This window comes from Caretta caretta, chromosome 9 (assembly GCF_965140235.1).
Source record: "Caretta caretta isolate rCarCar2 chromosome 9, rCarCar1.hap1, whole genome shotgun sequence".
Taxonomy (NCBI): Eukaryota; Metazoa; Chordata; order Testudines; family Cheloniidae; genus Caretta; species Caretta caretta.
The window spans coordinates 37,744,871-37,765,857 of NC_134214.1; the positions used below are offsets into that span (position 1 = coordinate 37,744,871).

Consider the following 20,987-nt stretch of genomic DNA (forward strand, 5'->3'; position numbering starts at 1 on the left):
AATGGACACAGAATCAGAGCCCTTATTCTTTGTCTGAAATGAGATTATGGATATTTCTTTATTCAAATCCAGGCTCTGGATTCCCATTTTTCATGCCTACACACTGGATTCTGCTAGCATGAGGAGTTGGATATGAAAAAGGTTAAGTGAAAGAGATAAGGGTAACAGAGAGAAAATACTGCTGTATAAACTGGAAGGTTCTTAGACAAATCTGTCATACTGAAAAAGGAATGTTTTCTAGCTAGTCCTGCTGGAGAGCCTGTAAAAAGGAAGCAAACTGGTTATCGAATGGGGGGAAAATAAACATTCAAAATGTAATACCTTTAATAACTGGGTTTTGAAACCTTCAAGATGGTGACATTTCTCCCCCATAATGATATCTACCTCTCTCAAACTTCCCACTACCGTTGCTTCATAAACCTATTGTAATGACTTATTCTGTTTTACATACCATGGTATTTAACCACCTACATGACACATGTAGTGTCAATTAGAAACAATACGTTTCTCGGAATTTTTTCTTCATCTGGCTCTCTTGAGAGAACTATCACCATGGTCTGCTTGCTCCAGCAGAGGTCACAACTACACAGCTCTGCTCTCTATGTGCACTCAGTCATATCTGATCTACTGTAGTGACTAAAACATGTTAAAATAGGTATGAACTGGAATCCTTCCCCTCCTGTACATCAGTAGAATTGCTTACCAGGTTTCCATTAGGGTCAGTAATTTATACCTGTGCAAAGCTTCTGGTGACAATGTGACTGCATGGATATAATAAACTTAATTTGGCCTCAAGAATCTTTATGATTAGTGATGATGGAAGAAGGAAAGAACCCATCTTGACTCTCCGATCCCAGGCTTTGTTTGATGTACTGGCAGTTTGAAAACAACACCAGGTTTTTGCTTGTTGACCGAGTACCCAAGACACAGAATCACTGAGTGAAAATAGACCTGGAGCTCCAAAATGCTATTTTTACAGCCACTTTTACTCATAGACCCCCACTCCTAGAGTGGATAAAACAGCAAAGAGAAGTATGCCAAGTATGAACATGGCAATAAGTAGGTCTTCACTCTTTGTGATCTTTGATTAAAATTTGTAGCCATATATGATTACAGAAGTATTTATCACGGTTGTCCATTTATCTGGACAAAACACAAATAATTTGCAATGGGCTGTTGGTGACTGTGGTGACCACTAACTCAAAATCAAGATATCAGATAAGGCTTTATCCATAGCTAGAATCAGAACAAATTCAAAAGAGCAACATTAAAATGAAATCCAAATGATAATTTCAAGTTTTAAATTAACATCAGTAGCATACTGGGGGCTTGGGGTAGAGAGAAATAGCCAAATATTTTAGATCTCTCATTGCCACTTTGGGGATAGGGAGAGTGGATGCACTCTATCTTTTTCATAGCTTGTGGTCACCTCTCTTCCCAGCTGCAAGTGCAACCATACTTCCAAATAGGAGTGATACAAGGTTGATTATGTGTCTTTGAAACAGTGTAAAGAAAATCCTTTTGTAAAATTAGTTTGAAAAATTATACTTGTGCTTCTGGAAGCATAATTCATTTTACTTTAGTTTTTGATAAAAACAAGACAATCAAAAGCCAGAAGTTGATTATTATGGTGTTACAGTAATGGAATTAATAAATGTATTAATAATCACATCCGTACTTACACACCACATCATTATCAGCCTCCTCGACACATCATGATTGATGTTCCAGTAGGTGAATGGAAGGAATGTGATGTAAAAAATCTCTTCACCCAAGGCAGATGAAAACTTGAACAGGTAGTAGTAGAAATAATTCTTCACAACATATTTCTGTGCACAATCCTGAAAGTGAAATGTTTTTAGCATGTTTCAGTAAACTTATTGAATTAAATTGTTAGCAGTGAAATTGTCAAGGTTCCTTCTCCACTCTGAACTCTAGGGTACAGTGGGGACCTGCATGAAAGAGCCCCTAAAATTATTCTTACCAGCTTAGATTAAAAACTTCCCCAAGGTACAGACTTTGCCTTGTCCTTGAACCCTATGCTGCCACCACCAAGCGCGTTAAACAAAGAACAGGGAAAGAGCCCACTTGGAGGCATCTTCCCCCAAAATATCCCCCCAAACCCTACACCCCCTTTCCTGGGGAAGGCTTGATAAAAATCCTTACCAATTTGTACAGGTGAACACAGACTCAAACCCTTGGATATTAAGAACAATGAAAAATCAATCAGGTTCTTAAAAGAAGAATTTTAATTAAAGAAAAGGTAAAAGAATCACCTCTGTAAAATCAGGATGGTAAATAATTTACAGGGTAATCAGATTTAAAACATAGAGAATCCCTCTAGGCAAAACCTTAAGTTACAAAAAGGCACAAAAACAGGAATATACATTCCATTCAGCACAGCTTATTTTACCAGCCATTTAACAAAAGGAAATCTAATGCATTTCTAGCTAGATTACTTACTGACAGAGTTTTTGAGACTGCATTCCTGATCTGTTCCTGGCAAAAGCATCACACAGACAGACAGACCCTTTGTTTCCCCCACTCCAGCTTTGAAAGTATCTTGTTTCCTCATTGGTCATTTTGGTCAGGTGCCAGGGAGGTTATTTTAGCTTCTTAACCCTTTACAGGTGAAAGGGGTTTGCCTCTGGTCAGGAAAAATTTTACAGCACTGTATACAGAAAGGTGGTTACCCTTTCCTTTATTTTTATGACAGCAATTTAAACAACTAGGGCTACAAACCAGTTTGCAATTCAAACAGCAATTTGGTGCAGTGAGACTCCAGAACTGTAGGTTTAGTTTTTCATATTAAAGTGAATTTTATAACTAATTGATGCATAGATGAAATGTGTTTTCCCTCCTCCCCCAGTCAGTTATGACAAGTGATATACAGGAAGACAATTAGACACACGCACGCGCAAAGGTTCAGACCTGGACTAGTCTCTGTTTTTGGAGGGTCAGACGTGGAACCCTCCTGGCCCTACATTTAGGGAGCTTATGCAGCTTTAGATAAAAGGAAGAACTATTGCTCTTGACAGAAGAATGTGATGAGAAAGCAAAACCCAAAGATCAAATAGAATAGTAAATAAAGCAACTTGTGTTTTTGCGCTTTGCCTCACTGCCTAAGGAGACTGGATTAACAGTTGCCTTTATACATCCTGAAATTTGCCCTAGGATAGCAAGTGGCATCCCTCCTTTATAAACCATTTTTTACTTTCAACCTCCATTTTCCCCCAACTCTCTTATCCAGAGGGCCACAAACTCTGCCTCTATCTCAACGGGGGATTAAGCAACTGTGGAAATAGCATATCCTCTCCACCATGTGAGGTCCTGACAAGACGCTGCAGTGGGACAAGAAGATTGACGTAACTTTTTAAAAACTCAGTAAATGCTGTGCTTCGTGACAGAGGTAATTTATAAGCTAAATTGCTTAAATTTAACTTGATTCAACTTTTAAAAGGGCTGCATGAGCAGATTGCAAAATGAGGTGGGTATCTGTGAACCAAGGGTAAGAAATAGTTCTCCTATTGTTATGTGCTTTAATACTCCCTGTTTTTCATCCCTCTCCTATTTTTTGTATTTCAATACACAACATGATTCTACAGAACAAAACCTTCCAGAGCACCCATCTCTTATAGTAGGTTATTACCTGTAATTGCCCTTTGAAGATGTACATCTTTAATGTTTGTTTATTGTGGTAGTTCCTAAGGTCCAACCAAGAATGGGCCCCATTGTGCTAGGCACTATACGAACATGGAGTTGCAGATGGTCTCTGCCCTGAAGAGTTTACAATCTAACTATAACAGAGTGAGCAGGGGGAGGAAAGAGAACGTCAAGCAGAGTGAACAATGTGATGGTAAGTGTTCTATTAGTTCTACCATTTTTTTGGTAGGGAGATCAGTTAATGGAAAGAAAAGTGAAGGGAGAGGGGATGCTGAAGGGAAGTGAGCTGAGGGGGTGGCAGGGGAGTGTAGCTGAGATGAAGAGACTTTGGGGGGGGACAGGTGGGAGAGTTGGAGTAAACAGCCAATCAGCGCAGGGCAGAGAACACCCAATCAAAACTGAAATGCTCTGAATGTCCAGCTTTGGCTGCTCGTGCAGCTGCTCCTACCTGCTGAAGGAAGAACAGGAGGACTTGTGGCACCTTACAGACTAACAAATTTATTTGACCATAAGCTTTCGTGGGCTACAGCCCACTTCATCAGATGCATTCAGTGGAAAATACAGTAAGACTATTTTATATACACAGAGAACATGAAACAATGGGTGTTACCATGCACACTATAATGAGAGTGATCAGTTAAAGGTGAGCTATTATCAGCAGAAGAGAGAAGGAAAAACAAAAACAAAAAAAATTCTTTTGTAGTGATGATCAAGATGGGCCATTTCCACAAGTACTCCTGTTCTTTTTGCGGATACAGACTAACACGGCTGCTTCTCTGAAACCTGTCCTACCTGCTGGAGTCTCTGCCTAGCTCCTCTCTGCATTTTTCCCCCCTAAGGCCATGTGGTGAGGAAGGAGGGGAGAGAGGGTTAGGCCCCACCTGACTGCTAGTTTCCCCAGAATGGGGGGGGATCCTCCACTGCACAGTTCTGGGTCTGGAGGGTGTTGGCTGAGGTGTGGCTGCTCAAGGCGATCTACCGCCCCAGGCAAAATATCAGTGTGCCACTCCCCTCCCACAGGCCTAGGGCAGCAGAAATTGGCCCAGCCACCTCTCCATTATGATGGTGGGACAGCTGAGCCAAATTTGAGTAAGCGGCATTGTGTCCTGACACACTGGGTCACACCGGGTCACACCACCATTCAAACTGTGCCCAGATGCCCCTCTGTCATGACAGAGAAAACCTATAATAAACAGCTTACATGTATGTCTAACTTATCAGGCCATCACCCGTCTTCCACATGGAGACCCTGATGCGACTTCTAGTACTACAGGCTCTGTCACAGGGCCTGTCACTTCGTCACAATCTTATGTCAGTTCTTACATTAAGTGTAAGTGACTCCCTCCCTAGGTCAGGGCAGTCGCTTTACATAGTTTCTAGTCCTTTGTCTGCTTGACCTCTTGACCCAGGTCACACTAGTATATGATATTCTCCCTATGCATAAAGCTTCCACAGGTTTATTACCTGTATTTTTTCCATAGTTGGGATTTGCATTAATTATTCCTTGTTGTCTTTAGCTCCTACAGAAGCATTGTTTAGCTTTAGCTCACCCACTAACAATACAATCACAGACAAGCCCATAAAGATACACATAACTTATAAACTTGATACAGTAGTCTTTAAATGTAACATCTGTCATATCTCTCCACATAATCACTGAATATTTCATATTCCCAAAGCATTACATCTGTCACACATAGCATACAAAGCCCCTGACATTTGTCACCAAAACTAGCTTCCAAAAAAACTGAGGACTAAATTGATGATCTATTCGTGGATCTGAAATAGTCATGCTATTCCCACTGCATGAAGATACAAGCCACTGGAAGGGAGAGGTCCACTAGGGGAAGCCCCTGATACTTCCTCAAACTCAGTCCACTGATGTCTCTCACTCCTAACTCTGTGGGAAACTGACAAACTAGCCACACTGCAAAACTCTGGAAATAAGACAGTGGACAGTATAGTCTGGAGACTTATAACTTGTAAAAGAGACAATAAGCATAAAAAACAGATGGATGCACAGATTCATTTCAGCAGAATAACGGTCAAGTGTCAGATGTACCTTTTTAAAAAAATATCACCCACATCAGATGTGGCACATCAGGGAAATGACACAGACTGAGCAGGCAAAGATGTGAAGAGCTGGGTTAAAAATCTCGTTCCTGACTGGAGGGAAATTAGATTTCAGAAGAGAGATAGTACATGAAAGGCACACAGACACTAAGATTGAGTCAAGTCACTACACATTGTGTAAATGGAGTTGGGCAAGGGAGTAGATGCTATATCTGTGCAGCTGAACTCCGCTTATGTTAAAGGATTAATCAATTATGTCTGAGCAGCCATCACCCACCTACACAAAGTAGGCTTAAACATCCATGCGGTTGTGAAATGGTACGAGGAGCAGTTTTCTGACAGTGACAAAAGCTAAATAATTTTTCAGTAGTAGAATTAGTTGGGAGGTTTCCAATGAAATTATTTTTCATCAGAAAATGCTGATTTGTCGAAACCAAAGATTTTGAAGAAACATACTAGTTTCAATGAACCTTTCATTGGGAAAGGTTTCTCAGAACCATGGTGGGGGTGGAGGGGGAAATGACAAAGACCAACCCCAGAATAGTCTATAGACCAGTGGTGAGAGCACTCACTTGAGGTGTGGCCTATTGGCTTTTCTGGGGTAGGTCTCTCTCAATCTCTCCTGTTTGGAGCTGTTCCACTTTCTATTCATTTATTAAATCTGGGTCTCTCACACCCCACATAAGTGTCTTAATCACTGGGCTAGAGTCAGCCTCTCTTTGGCTCAATGAATAATTTACACAAAGTGGAACAGCTCAAACCTCGAATCTGTCAGCCACCCAAGCACTCTCCTCATGGCTATGCCAGGCCCTGCTTTGCCTTGAAGGTTCATAATAGGTGCACTCCAGTCCCCAAGTCCGTTTGAAGCATACTTCTGTAGTATTCTGTTTCTTAGCTACTGAACACTCACAGAATTACGAGGTCAGCTGTCCTCAGGGGAACCATGTACCCACTGGCTTGAATGATCCAATTCGGGGTCAGCTCCTTATACAATACCACCGCATTGAGTCATATTTATAAGTTTATTATCAAAGATTAAGATTTAAGACATAGTGAGTAAGGATAATGGAAACAGAAAGGGTTACATATAAAGTAAAATCATTGTATGATTCTTAAAGCTTTACTTTAACAGGCAAATCATTTGTCTAAAGAAGCATATCTCATCCCAAATGTCCTTTGCAGCATTTGCAACCAAGGCTGGTTGGGATCCCATTTTCATGAATGTACAGGCACTGTCCATTTACTTCCTTGGTGCAGAATTAGGGGGTGTCTCCTTGCATTCTACTTTTATCACCAGAGTTCACAGTCTGCCCTCAGAGACAGCAGAGCCCATCACTTATTTTTCCTGCTGATTGCATATCCTCCTGTTGCTTAAGTCCCCACAGGTTAAACAACGAGGAAGCAGTTCAAAATTCAACTCTGGCAAAGATGCACCTTCTCAATAGCATTTAGGCTGAGATTTTCAAAGCTCCTGTGGAATCTGGACACCCATTTCCCATTAATTTTAAAAAGGAATTAGGCAGCCAAATCCCTTTGTCTGCTTTGAAAATATCAGCAGGCCTTCAACAGGGGAGTGCGTGTTTACCTCAATTTACTGTGACAAAGCTCCTCTGCCGCCTTGGTGGATCCTGTGCTTTTTGGCAGATTTGCTCGCCTCAGAGGTTCACAGCAGCCCTCAGTTTGGCCACTTCTGCTGGAGGCTCAAACCCACCATTCACTCAGCTAACCTCATCACTGTTTTCCATTTCCCCCATGCTGGCCAATCTCTGCAGTACTCTGAAACCTGCAGTCTCTGTTGTCCCACCCAGTGAGTTAGGGACAAGGCAGATCCCTTTCCAAATTAGACCTTCCCTTCTAGTGTTTCCTCACAGACCAGGTCAACTCCTCCTACATCTAATCAGGAGTTGGGGGGGATGGAGGGAACCCAGGCCCACCCTCTACACTGGGTTCCAGCCCAGAGCCCTGTGGATAGCAACTGTCTACAATGTTCCTTGTATCAGCTGCATGACAGTTACAACTCTCTGGGCTACTTCCCCAAGGCCTTCCCCTAGCACCTTCTTTATTCTCACTACAGGATCTTCCACCTGATCATGCTTGTACTCTTCAGTCCTCCAGAAACACACCCCCACACTAACTGATGGGAGGTCTTTTTTAAAGCAGGTGTTCTGATTAGCCTGCCTGCCATAATTGATTCTAGTAAGTTCTTAATTGGCTCCAGGTGTCTTAATTAGCTTGCATGTCTTAATTGGTTCTAGCAGGTTCCTGATTGCTTTAAGGCAGTTCCTGCCCTGGTCACTCAGGGAACAAAAAACTATTCATCCAACAGCCAGTACATTTGCCTTTGACTAGACTCCTATACCTCCCTGATCTGTGTCTGTCACATTACATAAAGTTGCAAACGGTCTTCGGACAGTGAGGGGGGAAGATAAGAAACAAGGAAAATCTGCATTTGAGCAAACAGGTAAGAAGAAACAGTGTGCATCCTCTTTCACTACTAGGAACCACGTTGCCTTCTTTTCTGTTTGAATAAACTTTGCTTTGAGGGGTAACCTTCAGGAAAATGCATCTCAAAGCGGGGCTGGACTAGAAAAGTGAGAGGCAAAACCATGCTAAATTCTCTCTCCCTATTCATAGCTCTCTTTTCTCCTAAGAAGACAAAAGAAGCAGTTATTAGACTTTGGGAGCAGATCCTAGCCTGAGAGTTTGGTCAGCAGTGTTACTGGAAATGTGGTAAGGGACTTCTCCTTGAACCAAGTCTAGAGTGTTATGTTTAGAAAGAGTTTAATCTTTATTTTCCTTGTAACCATTTCTGACTTTAATGCTTGATTTCTTCTACTCACTTGAAATCTCCCTCTCTCTGTAAATAAATGCACTTATTTTATTCTTTCATTAAAATTAATCCAGTGTTGTGGCTTGTTTGGATAACTTCATTTAAGGTAAAAGCGGCCAAGAGTCCTGTGGCACCTTATAGACTAATAGAATGTAAGCTTTTGTGGGTGAATACCCACTTTGTTGGATGCATGTATTAAACATGCATTTAAGATAGCAGACTGTTGTTATGTTGATGCCCTTAAAGGGGCAAGGGACTTAATACAACTGGACTGTCCAGGAGAGGGTTGGACAGTGCAAAGCTCACCTTTTTGAGGGGAAATCTGGGACTGGGAGTGTGCTGGGGGTCACCTGCACCTAGTAACCAAAGCTGATGGAAGCCAGAGAGTGGCTGGTGTTTACTGACAGGCAGCTAGAGTCAGAGCTTCTGGACCAGAGCTGTGGCTATATGCAGACACTCAGGGTGTGACCTGCACGTAGGTTGGGAACTACAACAGCAAAGCGGTGGGAGGCATCTCAGATTGCAGGGCAAGTGGGAAATCAACCCCTCACTGGTCTGGATTACATCCTGGAATGTTATGCAGCTGTAATTCATTTAGTAATTGTCTGAGGATGATAGTAGCGAGAAACCTAAAGGAGCTGCATCCATTCAACTAACTCGTCTAAGAAAAGATCATTTATTTAAATTATCTTTAGATAGACAAGAGACAGAAAAGAAGAAGTCAGTGTTCTTGAAACACCAATTTGATGGGCTTATTCCCCCATGTATTAGTATTAGAAGTTATATATTAGTAACAGACATCTCCATAAGTAAACTTAACAGTTCTGCAGCACTGAATGAATTAAGGAAGAATCATGCTCAATATCTTGAGTCTAGTATGCCAATTAGAAACAACATGGACTAATTAGCAACTACGGTGCTTTGTGTCTAATATCATTAAACTGTATTTGGACAAACTTATGCTTATCCCAAAAGAATCCTCACTCCTCAGTGTGCTCATTCTCCATTAAGCAACAATCTTTGTGTTAGGAATTGTGTGCTCATGTGTCTTAAATTGAAAATGAGCAGCACACTCCCAAGGTCAGTTATTCAATTCTTAAGAAATCAGATAAAGACTGTTGTAATTAGAAGTTATTTAAAAATAGAACTGGTTTTATTGGTTGGTTTTATTGACTTCTCAGGATTTGAAGTGGATCCATTTGGGGAATTTTTTTTCATTATTCTTTCCTCATCCCCAGTAGAATCTGCTTGAGATATTTATTATGTCATTATCTCTCTCTCTCTCTCACTAACACTATAGAGTAGCATAGGGTGTAGGAACTTGTTACTCTGGACTGCACTGTTTGTTACTTTCCTTCATTTAGATACACTTTTTTCTTAAAATGTTTGTGTGATAGTTCTGGCATTCACACCTGTTTGCTTCCTAGGGAAATGGTAGCTTACAGTAACATGGTCTGTCATGAGTAGTAGTAGACTTGAACAAGCTCTGAGATTTATCACTTCATTAATACTTGATCTGCATTTCTCTGGTGGCCCCAGCAGTTTCAGCATAAATTAAGCTTTTAAAAAAATAGTTTCTAACCCTTATGGTTATGAAATACTCTGAGCATGGGAGGCCCATAAGCAAAATTAGATCAGTCCCTTTAAGAGGTGGAACCTCCTCACATTCATTTCCATAGGGTGCTAACTATGGTAACATTTACTATTTCTTGACAATCATTTCAGAATAAAGCTGGGATCATGGTAGGAGCTTTGGTAGAGCACAGTCCCCTTTTTACCCCCTGTCTAACCCTGGCATGGGATTTCTGTGGGAGCTAATCCCATTTTAAGACCGCTGAAGCACTTGAATCACTACTTTATACAGAAAGTTATTGCAATTAATTTCGGTGAACATTTACATTCTCTCATGTTCATAGCAGTTTATCCCTCCAACCTCTTCTTAAGAATAGCTCATTTAAATAATTTGTGAGTCTCCTGAGACCGTCTAAAAATTGTTTTTACTTAACCTACAGAAGTGATTTGATGTCTTTAATATTCTATGAGGTATGTTTTTAATAATTTAGCACACAGCCCACTTGGCTCAGGGAGGGAGAGGCATCCAGCTGAGTTGTAATTGGTTTTGTACAAATACCATGCACAAAAGTGTAGTGGAAATGGGAATTTTAAGAACGCTTTTGGAAAGGGTTTGAGTATAATACCCCAGGACATAGTTCCATTTGAAAAACATCAACTCAGAAAACAAAATTGCACATTCATAAGATGCAGTGCTACCTGAATATGTAGCTCTGATTAAGTTAACCACATTCATAGGAACCAGTTAACCACTTGAGTCCTTCCTAATGCACTGGCAGGTAGGAGTGGGGAAAATGTACATTTATTTCTGGCTTCAGTGCAACACCAGGTAGCTACACTGATATGCTGATGTTCCACTGGAACATCTTACCCTTCAGTATAATGTTACTAAATTCTGCTTCTAGCAAGAAGCGATGGCAGAAGTCTGCAGGGAAAGGATAAGAGACCAAACAAATTCCAGCAGAGCCACACTCAAACTATTATTATAGGCTATCAGGACACAGTTTTGTGTGCAAATGGTAAAATATATCCATCGTTTATAATTATAGACCAAATGTTATTTTTGTCCCTGTTCATTCAATATTTTCTCCCTAAGTTAAAGGATTATAAATGAAATGAAGGCAGCTATTGGTAATGACAATTTGATAGTTTTCACCCCCCTCAAAATAAAGTCTGTCTTTTTCCATGGGAGTGAGGAGAAAATCTCTGCTGTCCATGACTGTAACCCACCTGAAATGTATTATAGATGTAGTTTATTAAGGTGTGTCATGACTTGGGGAATCTATGTACCATTTATGAGTTCCTGTTGAGGATTCTGAACTCTGCATATATATCTTTGTCTATAAACTCCATTTTGAATAATGAGCTTGTCTGCCTTCTCCCTTGTCTTCTCATCTCCATGTTGGACTGAAATTCCAAGAGGGTAGTGACACAGGACTAACAATGAGGGTTGCTAAACCTTGATGATCCTCTACTCGCGTAGAAGCCTCTTTGGACAAAAAGTTGGCTACCACCCAGAAAAACCAGTCAGCTCAGGTGTGCTGATAACTAAGCAACAAATTGCCTGATGGGGACTGGCCACCTGAAGAAAAGGTTGATCAGCAGGTCACCTGACAAAGGGGACAAACAGTTATAAGAGAAGAAAGGGGTCTCTGACTAGCCATTTTAGAAAGAGAGGGAGAAGAGACCAGAAAGCTGGCTACAGGAGTAAGAGGTGAGTCACATTATTCCAAAGGAGAAGCTATATGCAGGAGGGAAGGGTGAGAGGAGAGATGCTGGACAATTTAAAAGACTCTGATCTGAGCCCCCAAAATGCTCAAGGGTGGTGAGGAAATAGAGACAAATGCATACAGGTGTTTTGTCTAGCTCTGTATATTTATTGTGATAGGGCCTTTACAAAGCCTGTGTGTTATGTGCTTCAACTATCCCTGGAAAGGTGCTCCAAGGTTTTGGATTTACCAGTTACTAGGGAAGGGTATACTTATGCTGGTGGGGAATCCAGCACTAGTGTCAGGGCCTAGGCAGCTGAACTGTGGTGTCTCAGCTCTCCTGAAAGGGTGCTAGATGGAAAATCTGTCCCCTGAGTATGTGCCTAGAAACCCAGTGTCTCAGGCAGTTCCTGGATTCTGCTTGGGCTCAGGAAGCCTAAAAGTGCAAGAGACCAATGTGGTAGGACCCAAACACAGCAGCCTAGTGAGTGTCCACCAGGCAAAGATTTACCAAGGCTGTGACAAGATGTAATGTAGCTGCCTACCTAAAATACTTCTGATCCAGGTGTCGGGGATATGGGTAAATTCTACATTGGGGGGGAGAACAGAGCATAGTTTGATTTCCAGATGAGGTTGCACTAATGGAAAGAAACATTTTTATTTGTCAATTGAGCAAGTCTGATTCAGACTCATTGATGCCTTTGTGAATAAGACTCCCTTTTCAGCCTAGAATAGAGCTTTATGTTCCATGTGACTGAGATTCAGTCAGCACAAATGAAGTGCACATACCCATCATTCAGGGTTAACCACATGGTTCAGGAAAAAATCCAAGCTGTGCTGTAGGCTCTCTCACCTTGTGGTCTGGCCAACCCCCTAAAGTCGTGAGCTCTACTGCCCCCTACTTTGTTTTGGGTTTAGATATGCCCAAGATGTCAAAGCATTGTTCTATTTGTAACAATTGAAAAGTTCTTTTCAAATTAAAAATACAACTGTTTCCTGAATGTTTAGGACTTAAAAGCTAGACAAATGTGTAAAATCAGTTTCTCCTTTGCTTACCAGCCAATGCTAAAGTTTTGTGTGCGCAAGTGGTAGCCTAACCTGGGGAGGAGAAATACTGAACACTAAATGCAGCTCATAATGCTGTTTTATGCAATTGACTTCAAATTCTTAGGCAGCATAACGATCGCCATTTACACTTGCTGTGAGATGTATTATCAAACTGAGCGAATAACTGATTTTTTCAGTTCAGAGGGGGAGTGTACCCAGCCCCCCCAAAATCAGTTCAGTTAAACCATATATATCTTTATTTTTCTCTCTAATATGAAAACAAATAGTTTATGGTTGAATGACACATTTTGCTCAAACCCAAAAAGAAAATTCAGTTTTTCATTTCATTTGGGGTATTTTTTTTAATTTAACTTTTTTCGATCCCCAACCCTGCTGTGGTCACCTAGGACAGGGGCTAGGGTGTCCCCACTTCGGGGTACTCTCTCTGCCCTGGGCACTTCTCTGATCCACTGACCGTTACATACAAGTTAAAGCAAATGCAAGTTATTTCATCAACAATTTATTTTAAAAAGAACAAGGGGAAATGGGAAAGGTTAAAGGAAACATCAATCCGCTCTGTGGCAGGGAACATCACAAACAGTGTCTCTGGAATGTCAGGGCACGTCACAGTCTGTTCCTTGTGGCCTTCTTCTCAGGCCCTGGTTGTGCTGCAGGGATGCTGTGGGTTGGACGCTTGCTCTGGTGGTGGCCACATGCTCTCAGGCTCTAAGTGGTAGGACCCTTCTTCCCAGCATCGCCCCTGCCCTGTCGGGGTTACGATCCAAGCCTGGCCTGCAGAGCCTCTTGGCTGAGGTGTCTCCCTGTGCTGGGCCCACTGCCCAGGGTCCCCCTCGCTCTCCCCAGCTGCTCACTGCACCCAGCTCCGGACTGCTCCAGCTCCACCACTCTGTCTCAGCGCTGCTGCTGCTCTGCCTCCAGCTCCCTGGGCTGCTGCTTTGGCCCCTCTGGCTCTGGTTACTACAGTTCTGCTCCCAGGACAGGTCTGCTCTGCAGGCTGCTTCTGTGACTCTGCTCCCAGCACTGACCTGCTTCGTGGGCCGCTTCTCTGGCCCCTCTGGCTCTGGTTGCTGCAGCTCTGCTCTCAGGGCAAGTCTGCTCTCTGGGCTGTGCCTCTGGCTTTGGGGCTGCAGCTCTGCTCCCAGGACAGGGTCTGCTCTCTCTGGATCTGGCACAAGCTCTGCTCCCCAGCTCAGCTTGGGCCCCTGCTTTCTCCTTAGCTTGGCCCCACTCTGTCTGACCCAGGCAAATCCAGCTCACATGGAGGACGGGACCTTCCTGGCCTCCTGACTCCCTGATTAGCCTGCTCGCTCTGTCATTCAGGCTGATTTGGACCATTGGCCTCTCCCCATTGTTCCTGGGGGCTGTCAGTCTCAGAGTCCTGATTCCCCATCGACCCTTCCCCCTTTTTAATATTAGAAGCTAGAAACTAAAACACCCCCACTGAATGTTAGTAAGAGGGCAACAGTCCCCTGACACTTCGGCTGAATGTTTTTGGAAAGTTTCTGCTAAAATGGTTCAGCTGTTTCAGAGAATGAGTCTAGGGAAATTGTTATGCCCAGGTGAAATTCTTACACAACCATTTCTTTGGACAGGATTCCAAAACTCCACACGCTAGAACAAGAACTCAAAATGTGGTGATGGGGAAGGTGTCAGGGAATATATCTTTTCATGTCCCATGAAAATCTATCCAAATTTAGCCAAGTTAGAAGCCCTTGAAAGAACTCTGTTCATACGTAGTCAGTAAAGGCTTGTTAGAGAGTTTGGCAAAAATTTTTGAGAGATTCCATCTGCTTAAAAGTGTGGGCTGAGCAAGCTTTCCCTGAAATTGATCTTCCTGGCTACCACAGGTTGCTATGGTGCTAGCCACAGCAACTGAGAGCAGGCAGACTCTCCCTTGTACTTTGTGCTGTCGGGTGAGGGGGGAGAGAGAGCGTGAGGGTGGCTAGGAGACAGGAAAAGCAGAAAACAGAAGCACAAATATTAACACCTAGAGCACACTCCCTACCAAAACCTGGAAATTCACCCAAGGCCCAACATTTCTATGTTCCTCTGCTGTGTCAGCAAATAATCTTGAAACCCCCTGATAGTGTGTGTGAGTGCTGACCAGAAAACAAAAATGCAGTTTTGTGAAAAACTCTTAAGGTTTTAACACTTTTTTTTTTTCAATGAAAAATTAAACTAGACTAATTTGTCTAAACTGAAACTTTTCACATAAATAATCTGTTTCAACAGGAAGGCTTCTCAGGTCCAAATTGGAATGTGTGGTCACACAGACACAGCCTCCAAGAACAGCCAATAGCCCCGTGGCTAGGTAATTCACCTAGGTTCAAGTCCCTGCTCTGTAAGGGTGGGTGTCTCTCTCTTTCTCTGAAATGCCATCTTGGACCAGAGGAGCCTTCCTGACACAAATTTTGTCCAAACGTAAGTGTCTGAAAAAAGTTTGTTTTGACAAATCAATATTTTCTAATGAAAAAAAAGCTGAAGAGTTCCCAACCAGCTTTAGTGCCTGATCTACCCCACAGTCAGCCTACTACTTCTCCCAATTACTATGTTAGCACACATGGCAGAGGTCGGTGCTGTGGAGGTAAAGATCCAAACACTGTTAGTGACCCAGGTTCGGATTCTAGGCAATGGAATTCCTATTTTACTGTTTTTAAAGATTAGGAAATTAAATAAATAAACCCTAAATTAAAACATTCAGGTTGCAAAAAGAGGCACTCAAGATAGGAAATGCTAGAACTAAGGTTACCTGAATTCGGTCCTCCCTCTTTCAGTAGTAAAGAGTAAAGCTGAATACATGGAACTTTATTAAACCTTGTGGGCTATTCTAATCATGGTATTGAGTTAATTCCAGCCTAACTCCTTGCATTCCCTGTTCCACTGGTCCCCTCAATATCAGTCCCTTCAGGGAACATGGGCCTTCTGACTCCAGTTCCACTCATGATACAGCTTCCCTATTTTAGACAGTTTAATATCAACATTAAAGCAAATTACTGATGCCCAGATCCTACCCTCGTCCCTTTGGCCAGAGGCTGCTAGCACATAGCTGAGCTGGAGTCTAGTCTTCACCACAACACAGCTGGTTAAATAGTCTTTCAGATGGTCTGGTTTCCTGTTGAGGAGAATAAACTGGGAGTGACCTCTCCCAGGCTAGCAAACTCTTGGTGGAGTCTCTTCCCTCTCTGTGGAGGTGACCTCCAGATGATTCTCCATCTCTGTTCTGTGATTATCTCTGTAGGCTTTCTCTGGGTGTTGGCTGCTGGTTTGTAAGTGTCTTCTGTTCCTTTAGATCACTTGTCCCTCTTGTACAGTCACCCCGTGAGAGCTGGCTGCCACTGCACCCCTCATGACTCACTGAATTCACTTCACTCCTCTTGGTGTTTTTTCAATGGCTGGATCCTCACAGGAATTCCTGTCTGCATGGCCAGTAGGTAAGGCTAAAATTTAATCATGGAGGTCACGGATTCCGTGATTTCAGCCAGCCCTGGCTGGGAGCTGCAGGGTCCCCTGCCGCCTTGGGCAGCAGGGGGAACCCCGCTGTCGCTCCCAGCGGGGGGAACCCTGCTGCTGTCTGGTGGGAGACCCCCAGAGTGTCTGGCTGCTGTGGGGCGAAGGGGGAACCCCCACTCCCCCCTGCTGCTGCTCCTGGCAGTGGGAACTCCTGGAGCTCCTGGCTGCTGCAGGGGGCAGGGGGACCCCCGGAGGGGAGCCAGCAGCGAAGGGTGACCCTGGAGCTCCAAGCCCACCCACAGCTGTCCAGGCTCCTCCTTTTATTATGGATATCTTTAGAAAAAGTCAGAGACAGGTCACAGGCTTCCATGAATATTTCGTGGATTCCCCATGACCTGTCCATGACTTTTACTAAAAATATCCATGACAAAATCTTAGCCTTACCAGTAGGTCATTGGCTAACCTGTTGTACTTTAGCACATGCTTCCTCTGATTGTTCTCTATCTCCTCTGTGTTACCACCATCCTTCTGGCTGCAACAGGCCTCCTCATTCATAGCAGGGTTTTGGGGCTTCGTCACAGCAACGGACTATTTTAGAACTCCTGTGAGGGGGTATTCCTGTGTGCCAAAGATGCTCGCAAGCGATCTGAATCAGAAGAAACAGCCTTGTGTAACACTCTTAGCAGCTTTCACAGCTGATTCCACCTTGCCATTACTCTGAATATGCTGGGGAGGAGATGTGGTGGTCAAACTCCCATTTTCATGCAAATTCCTTGAATTCCTCCAAGGCAAATTGGGGTCCATTGTGGGTGAATACTGTACCCAGAATGTCATCTCTCTGTGGGCCTTCAGTTTCCCAAACACAGACTTACTTCCTGTATCAGGTAGGGCATCAAACTCCCAAAATTTTGAATAATAGTCCACTGTAATCATGGTAAATAAGTCCATTCTCATTTTCCCATAGCCAAGTGAACAGCCTATGTGGTAAGTCTTTCTGCTGGTAGTTATCACACAACTTCTATCATGAAGTGGAGCTGTGTATTCATTCCTGGCCTGTAAACATACTCTTGAGCCCACATAAGACCACTGTCAATGCCCAGGGGCAAGGCACGTATTTTTTGCATTATCTCTTTATATGAGAGTCTGGGACAACAGCTCTGTCCTCAAAATATGGTTTCCATTCTGTACGCTCAGCTCATCTTTAGTTTGAAAATATAGTTCTGCTCCTACTGGTAGATGGCGTTTGTCTGCTGTCCACACTGCTAGTATCACTGTCTTGACTAGAAGTTAGATGTTCCTTTCCATAACTACTTCCACTTCCATCAGCTCACTGTTGAACTGGGAAATAGTGCAGCATGTCAATGGATTCCACGTCCTGATCTCCTTCCCACAACTCATGGATGCTGAATATGTATGTCCTACTCAGGGTGTCAACTACCACCAATTATCCTGGACAATATCTGAGCTTCACCTGGTTTAGGGCCAGAAGTGTATCAACATGTGCTGCAATCTCTGGAGCACTCAGAAGGGGCTTTCCCATGATCGTCTCCAGGGGTTTGTGGTCTGATTGCACTAGTACTGGAGAACCATAGGTGTTCTGATAGAATCGCTCCTCTCCAAATGCCATAGTTCTATTGTTCAAGCTCTGGTTTCAGAGTAGCAGCCGTGTTAGTCTGTATTCGCAAAAAGAAAAGGAGGACTTGTGGCACCTTAGAGGCTAACCAATTTATTCGAGCATAAGCTTCCGTGAGCTATAGGAATGCATCCGATGAAATGAGCTGTAGCTCACGAAAGCTTATGCTCAAATAAATTGGTTAGTCTCTAAGGTGCCACTAGTACCCCTTTTCTTTTTGCCCAATCTCTGATAGGGCTCTGCCAGCATAAGTGGCCAACTGTTGCTGCAAAAGAGTTATGCCGGTCCTTTCTCCAATGCATCACACTTGAGTGTCAGTGGCTCTCCTGGCAGGCAGTACTTCAGGACAGGGGCATCCATCATCATTTGGGGCTGTTGGGGACCTGCCCAGTCCCAGTCAACATCTGTGAGCTGATGTATGGATAAGGCTACTGCAGCCAGGTGTTGGACTGAAAATTTATCATTCCTGTGAAGTGCTGTACCCCTTTTCACATACACTGGAGCTGGCATATCCGACTGCCTTCATCTTGTTGGGATCTGCTTTCAGTCCATCTGCTGTGAGCAGATGTCTAATGTATGTCACCTCATGCTGTTTGAGTTGCATTTTTTCTGGGTTGAAGTTTGTTTTTGTCCCTGCATTGCAGCACAAAAGCTTGTAGTTTTGTGTCATAGTCTTGTTCTGTTTCTGTATCATTGCTCCCTTCACCTTCAATGAGAGATATCATGTGCAACTATTTTCAGCACAGGCCGTACTTGAGTGCTTGAGCGAGTCTTCTCTGAAACACTTTTGCTGCTGGGCTTATGCCCATCAACATGCGCAGCCATTTGTAATGACCAAATGTTGCAAAGGTGGTCAGCATACTGGATTCTTTATCCACTCCTATATGCCAAAACCCATTCCTCACATCACAGACCGCAAAGACTCTAGCTTTGGAAAGTTCTATCAAAATGCCATCAATTGTGCGCAGTGGATAATAGAATCTTTTCAAAATCCATTCAATGGCTTTGTGTCTACACAGATGCGTAACTTACCTGATGGCCTCTTTATCACCATGCTATCACCCAGGCTGTACTCTCCTATACAGATACTACAATACCCCAGCTCTGCAGACTTTCACATCCTGGATTACATAGTGTTGCTTGAATTTTATTCTGTAATAAGCATACAGTTTCTACTCTGGGGTCTATGTCGAGTCACAGCTTTCCTTCAAGGCAACAGTCACCTTTGAAAACATCCCCATATGCATTGTCTCCATTGTCCATGGGACTTCCCTTTTCTCTACTTGCACTGCAGCTATAAAATTTGTATGGCTATATTCCCCAAGAAGGGTCCATGGTGCTTATCATCCACCACCACAAAGTTAAGTAGGTACTGTCTTATTTTTCAAGTTATTTACTATGAGGTCACATTTTCTCCAAATTTGTATGTAGCAGTCACTGTGTTCATAAGGCTCTTGCATAAGGCTTCATCCCTTCCCCTTTGGACTGGTATCTAGTGAAAAAACCTGTGTCCTTCCATAGCTTTGTTTTCCTTTGGAGAGCAATAGATCCTCAGGACTTCTAGGACTGAGGCAGTGGTGAGTTTCAGAGTGGTGCAGACCTCTCTGTCTTGTTCCCCAATAAGGCAAAGTAACAATTTTAGGTTCCTGGTATTATCTTGCAGCCTGGCCATGTCTACTTACAGCTCTAACTCCTCTTTCTACTGGGGTCCACTGCTGGGCTAGGTTTGTGTCTGCAAAATCCAGGGATCTAGAGGGCTTCAGACCAAGGTCCATAGCTCATGCTGCCAGCCGCTGCACTTCAGGGAATGAACAGTGTGACCATGTTTCACTCAGAGTAAGTCTGAATACAGGTTAAGCTGAACAAGTGGAACTTTTTTAAACCCCGTGTACTGCTCTGTCCATGTAGCTGACTTGCTTCCAGCCTAACTCCCACAGCCCCCACATTTTCTACTTTTCAATATTTTCTCCTCTTAATCAGTTCCGAGATTTTCCTTCATTTCTGGTTCTACCAGAAACCCCCCCCACAAAACTCAGGACTTCAATGACAAATTCATCCCTGAGCATAGTTCTTTTAGATAGAAAATTGCCCATTGAACCAACATAAAAGCTAAATTTGGAGAAGTCTATAATAATATCTACTATCTCTTCTACCAGATCATGTGTCAGGCCAAGGACACAGCCTGTGCAACTAAGAACATCCTCCAGTGTGAAAACAAAGCTATTCAACAGCTTCTTTTTTTAATTGGTGATTAACTCAAACCAAAAGATTGCTATTAAGGAAGCCGTGCATATAAATAAATAAATAAAGCTGTGTATATTTTTGATAAGTGTGGAAGGTGCATCCCTCAGCCTCTTCAGAGGTATCCGTGTTTGGGGTCACAAAATTTGAACAACCTTGTCATAGACTGTAGGAAAGAGCATGGCAAAGAGGGGGATTTCCACATTCTTAAGCACCAACTGGAAGGCAGATGCTTGTTTTGGAAGGAACAAAAAGGAAGGGAAAGGAATTGAATGATTTATTTTCTCCCTACTTGCATTATTACTTCCTTATTGCACAAAAGAACTGTTCCTCTGTATTTTCATTAGAGAGGAAAACCAGGTTTGTCCCAGGGTCTGAGGGGTATCAAGGAGCCTACATTTGAAATGTTTTAGCAAGTCCTGTTTTCCTCATTCCTCACACTACTTCTGTTAAAGCCAAAACATCTGAAGAATGGAAAAAATCCTGTTTTAAGAAAAAATTAGATGGTGAAAATTTAAGCTATATGGAGAGAGATTACAGAATTAGACTAAAATCCCCATCCTCCCGATTTCAAGATATAGCCATCAGAAGAAATTTGTGAACTCAGTTGTGCTCTAGACGTCTAAAACGAAAAGATCACCAGCTGCATATTTGGACAGGAGAACTACTTGCCTCAGATGAGTGGTTCTCAATCTATTCTCTAGCAAGGTTCCCTCCCCCCACCCCCCACTCCCCGCCACGGGCCACC

General features: G+C 43.0%; 1 protein-coding gene across 5 annotated transcripts in view; it reads right to left on the reverse strand.

Annotated features, from left to right (window-relative positions):
- The window catches only part of SGPP2 (sphingosine-1-phosphate phosphatase 2), a 78,983-nt gene that overhangs the window by 42,610 nt on the left and 15,386 nt on the right, over positions 1 to 20,987 (reverse strand). For 2 of the 5 annotated variants that reach the window (XM_048864886.2, XM_048864885.2), the window contains exon 2: positions 1,683 to 1,841. The exons of 1 other annotated variant lie outside the window; for it this stretch is intronic. In XM_048864886.2, coding sequence (XP_048720843.2) covers positions 1,683 to 1,841 — 159 coding nt within the window. Of the gene's footprint in view, positions 1 to 1,682; positions 1,842 to 2,463; positions 2,645 to 20,987 lie in introns of those variants that run through there. 2 more of the 5 variants (XM_075132228.1, XM_048864887.2) reach the window with 2 other exon arrangements.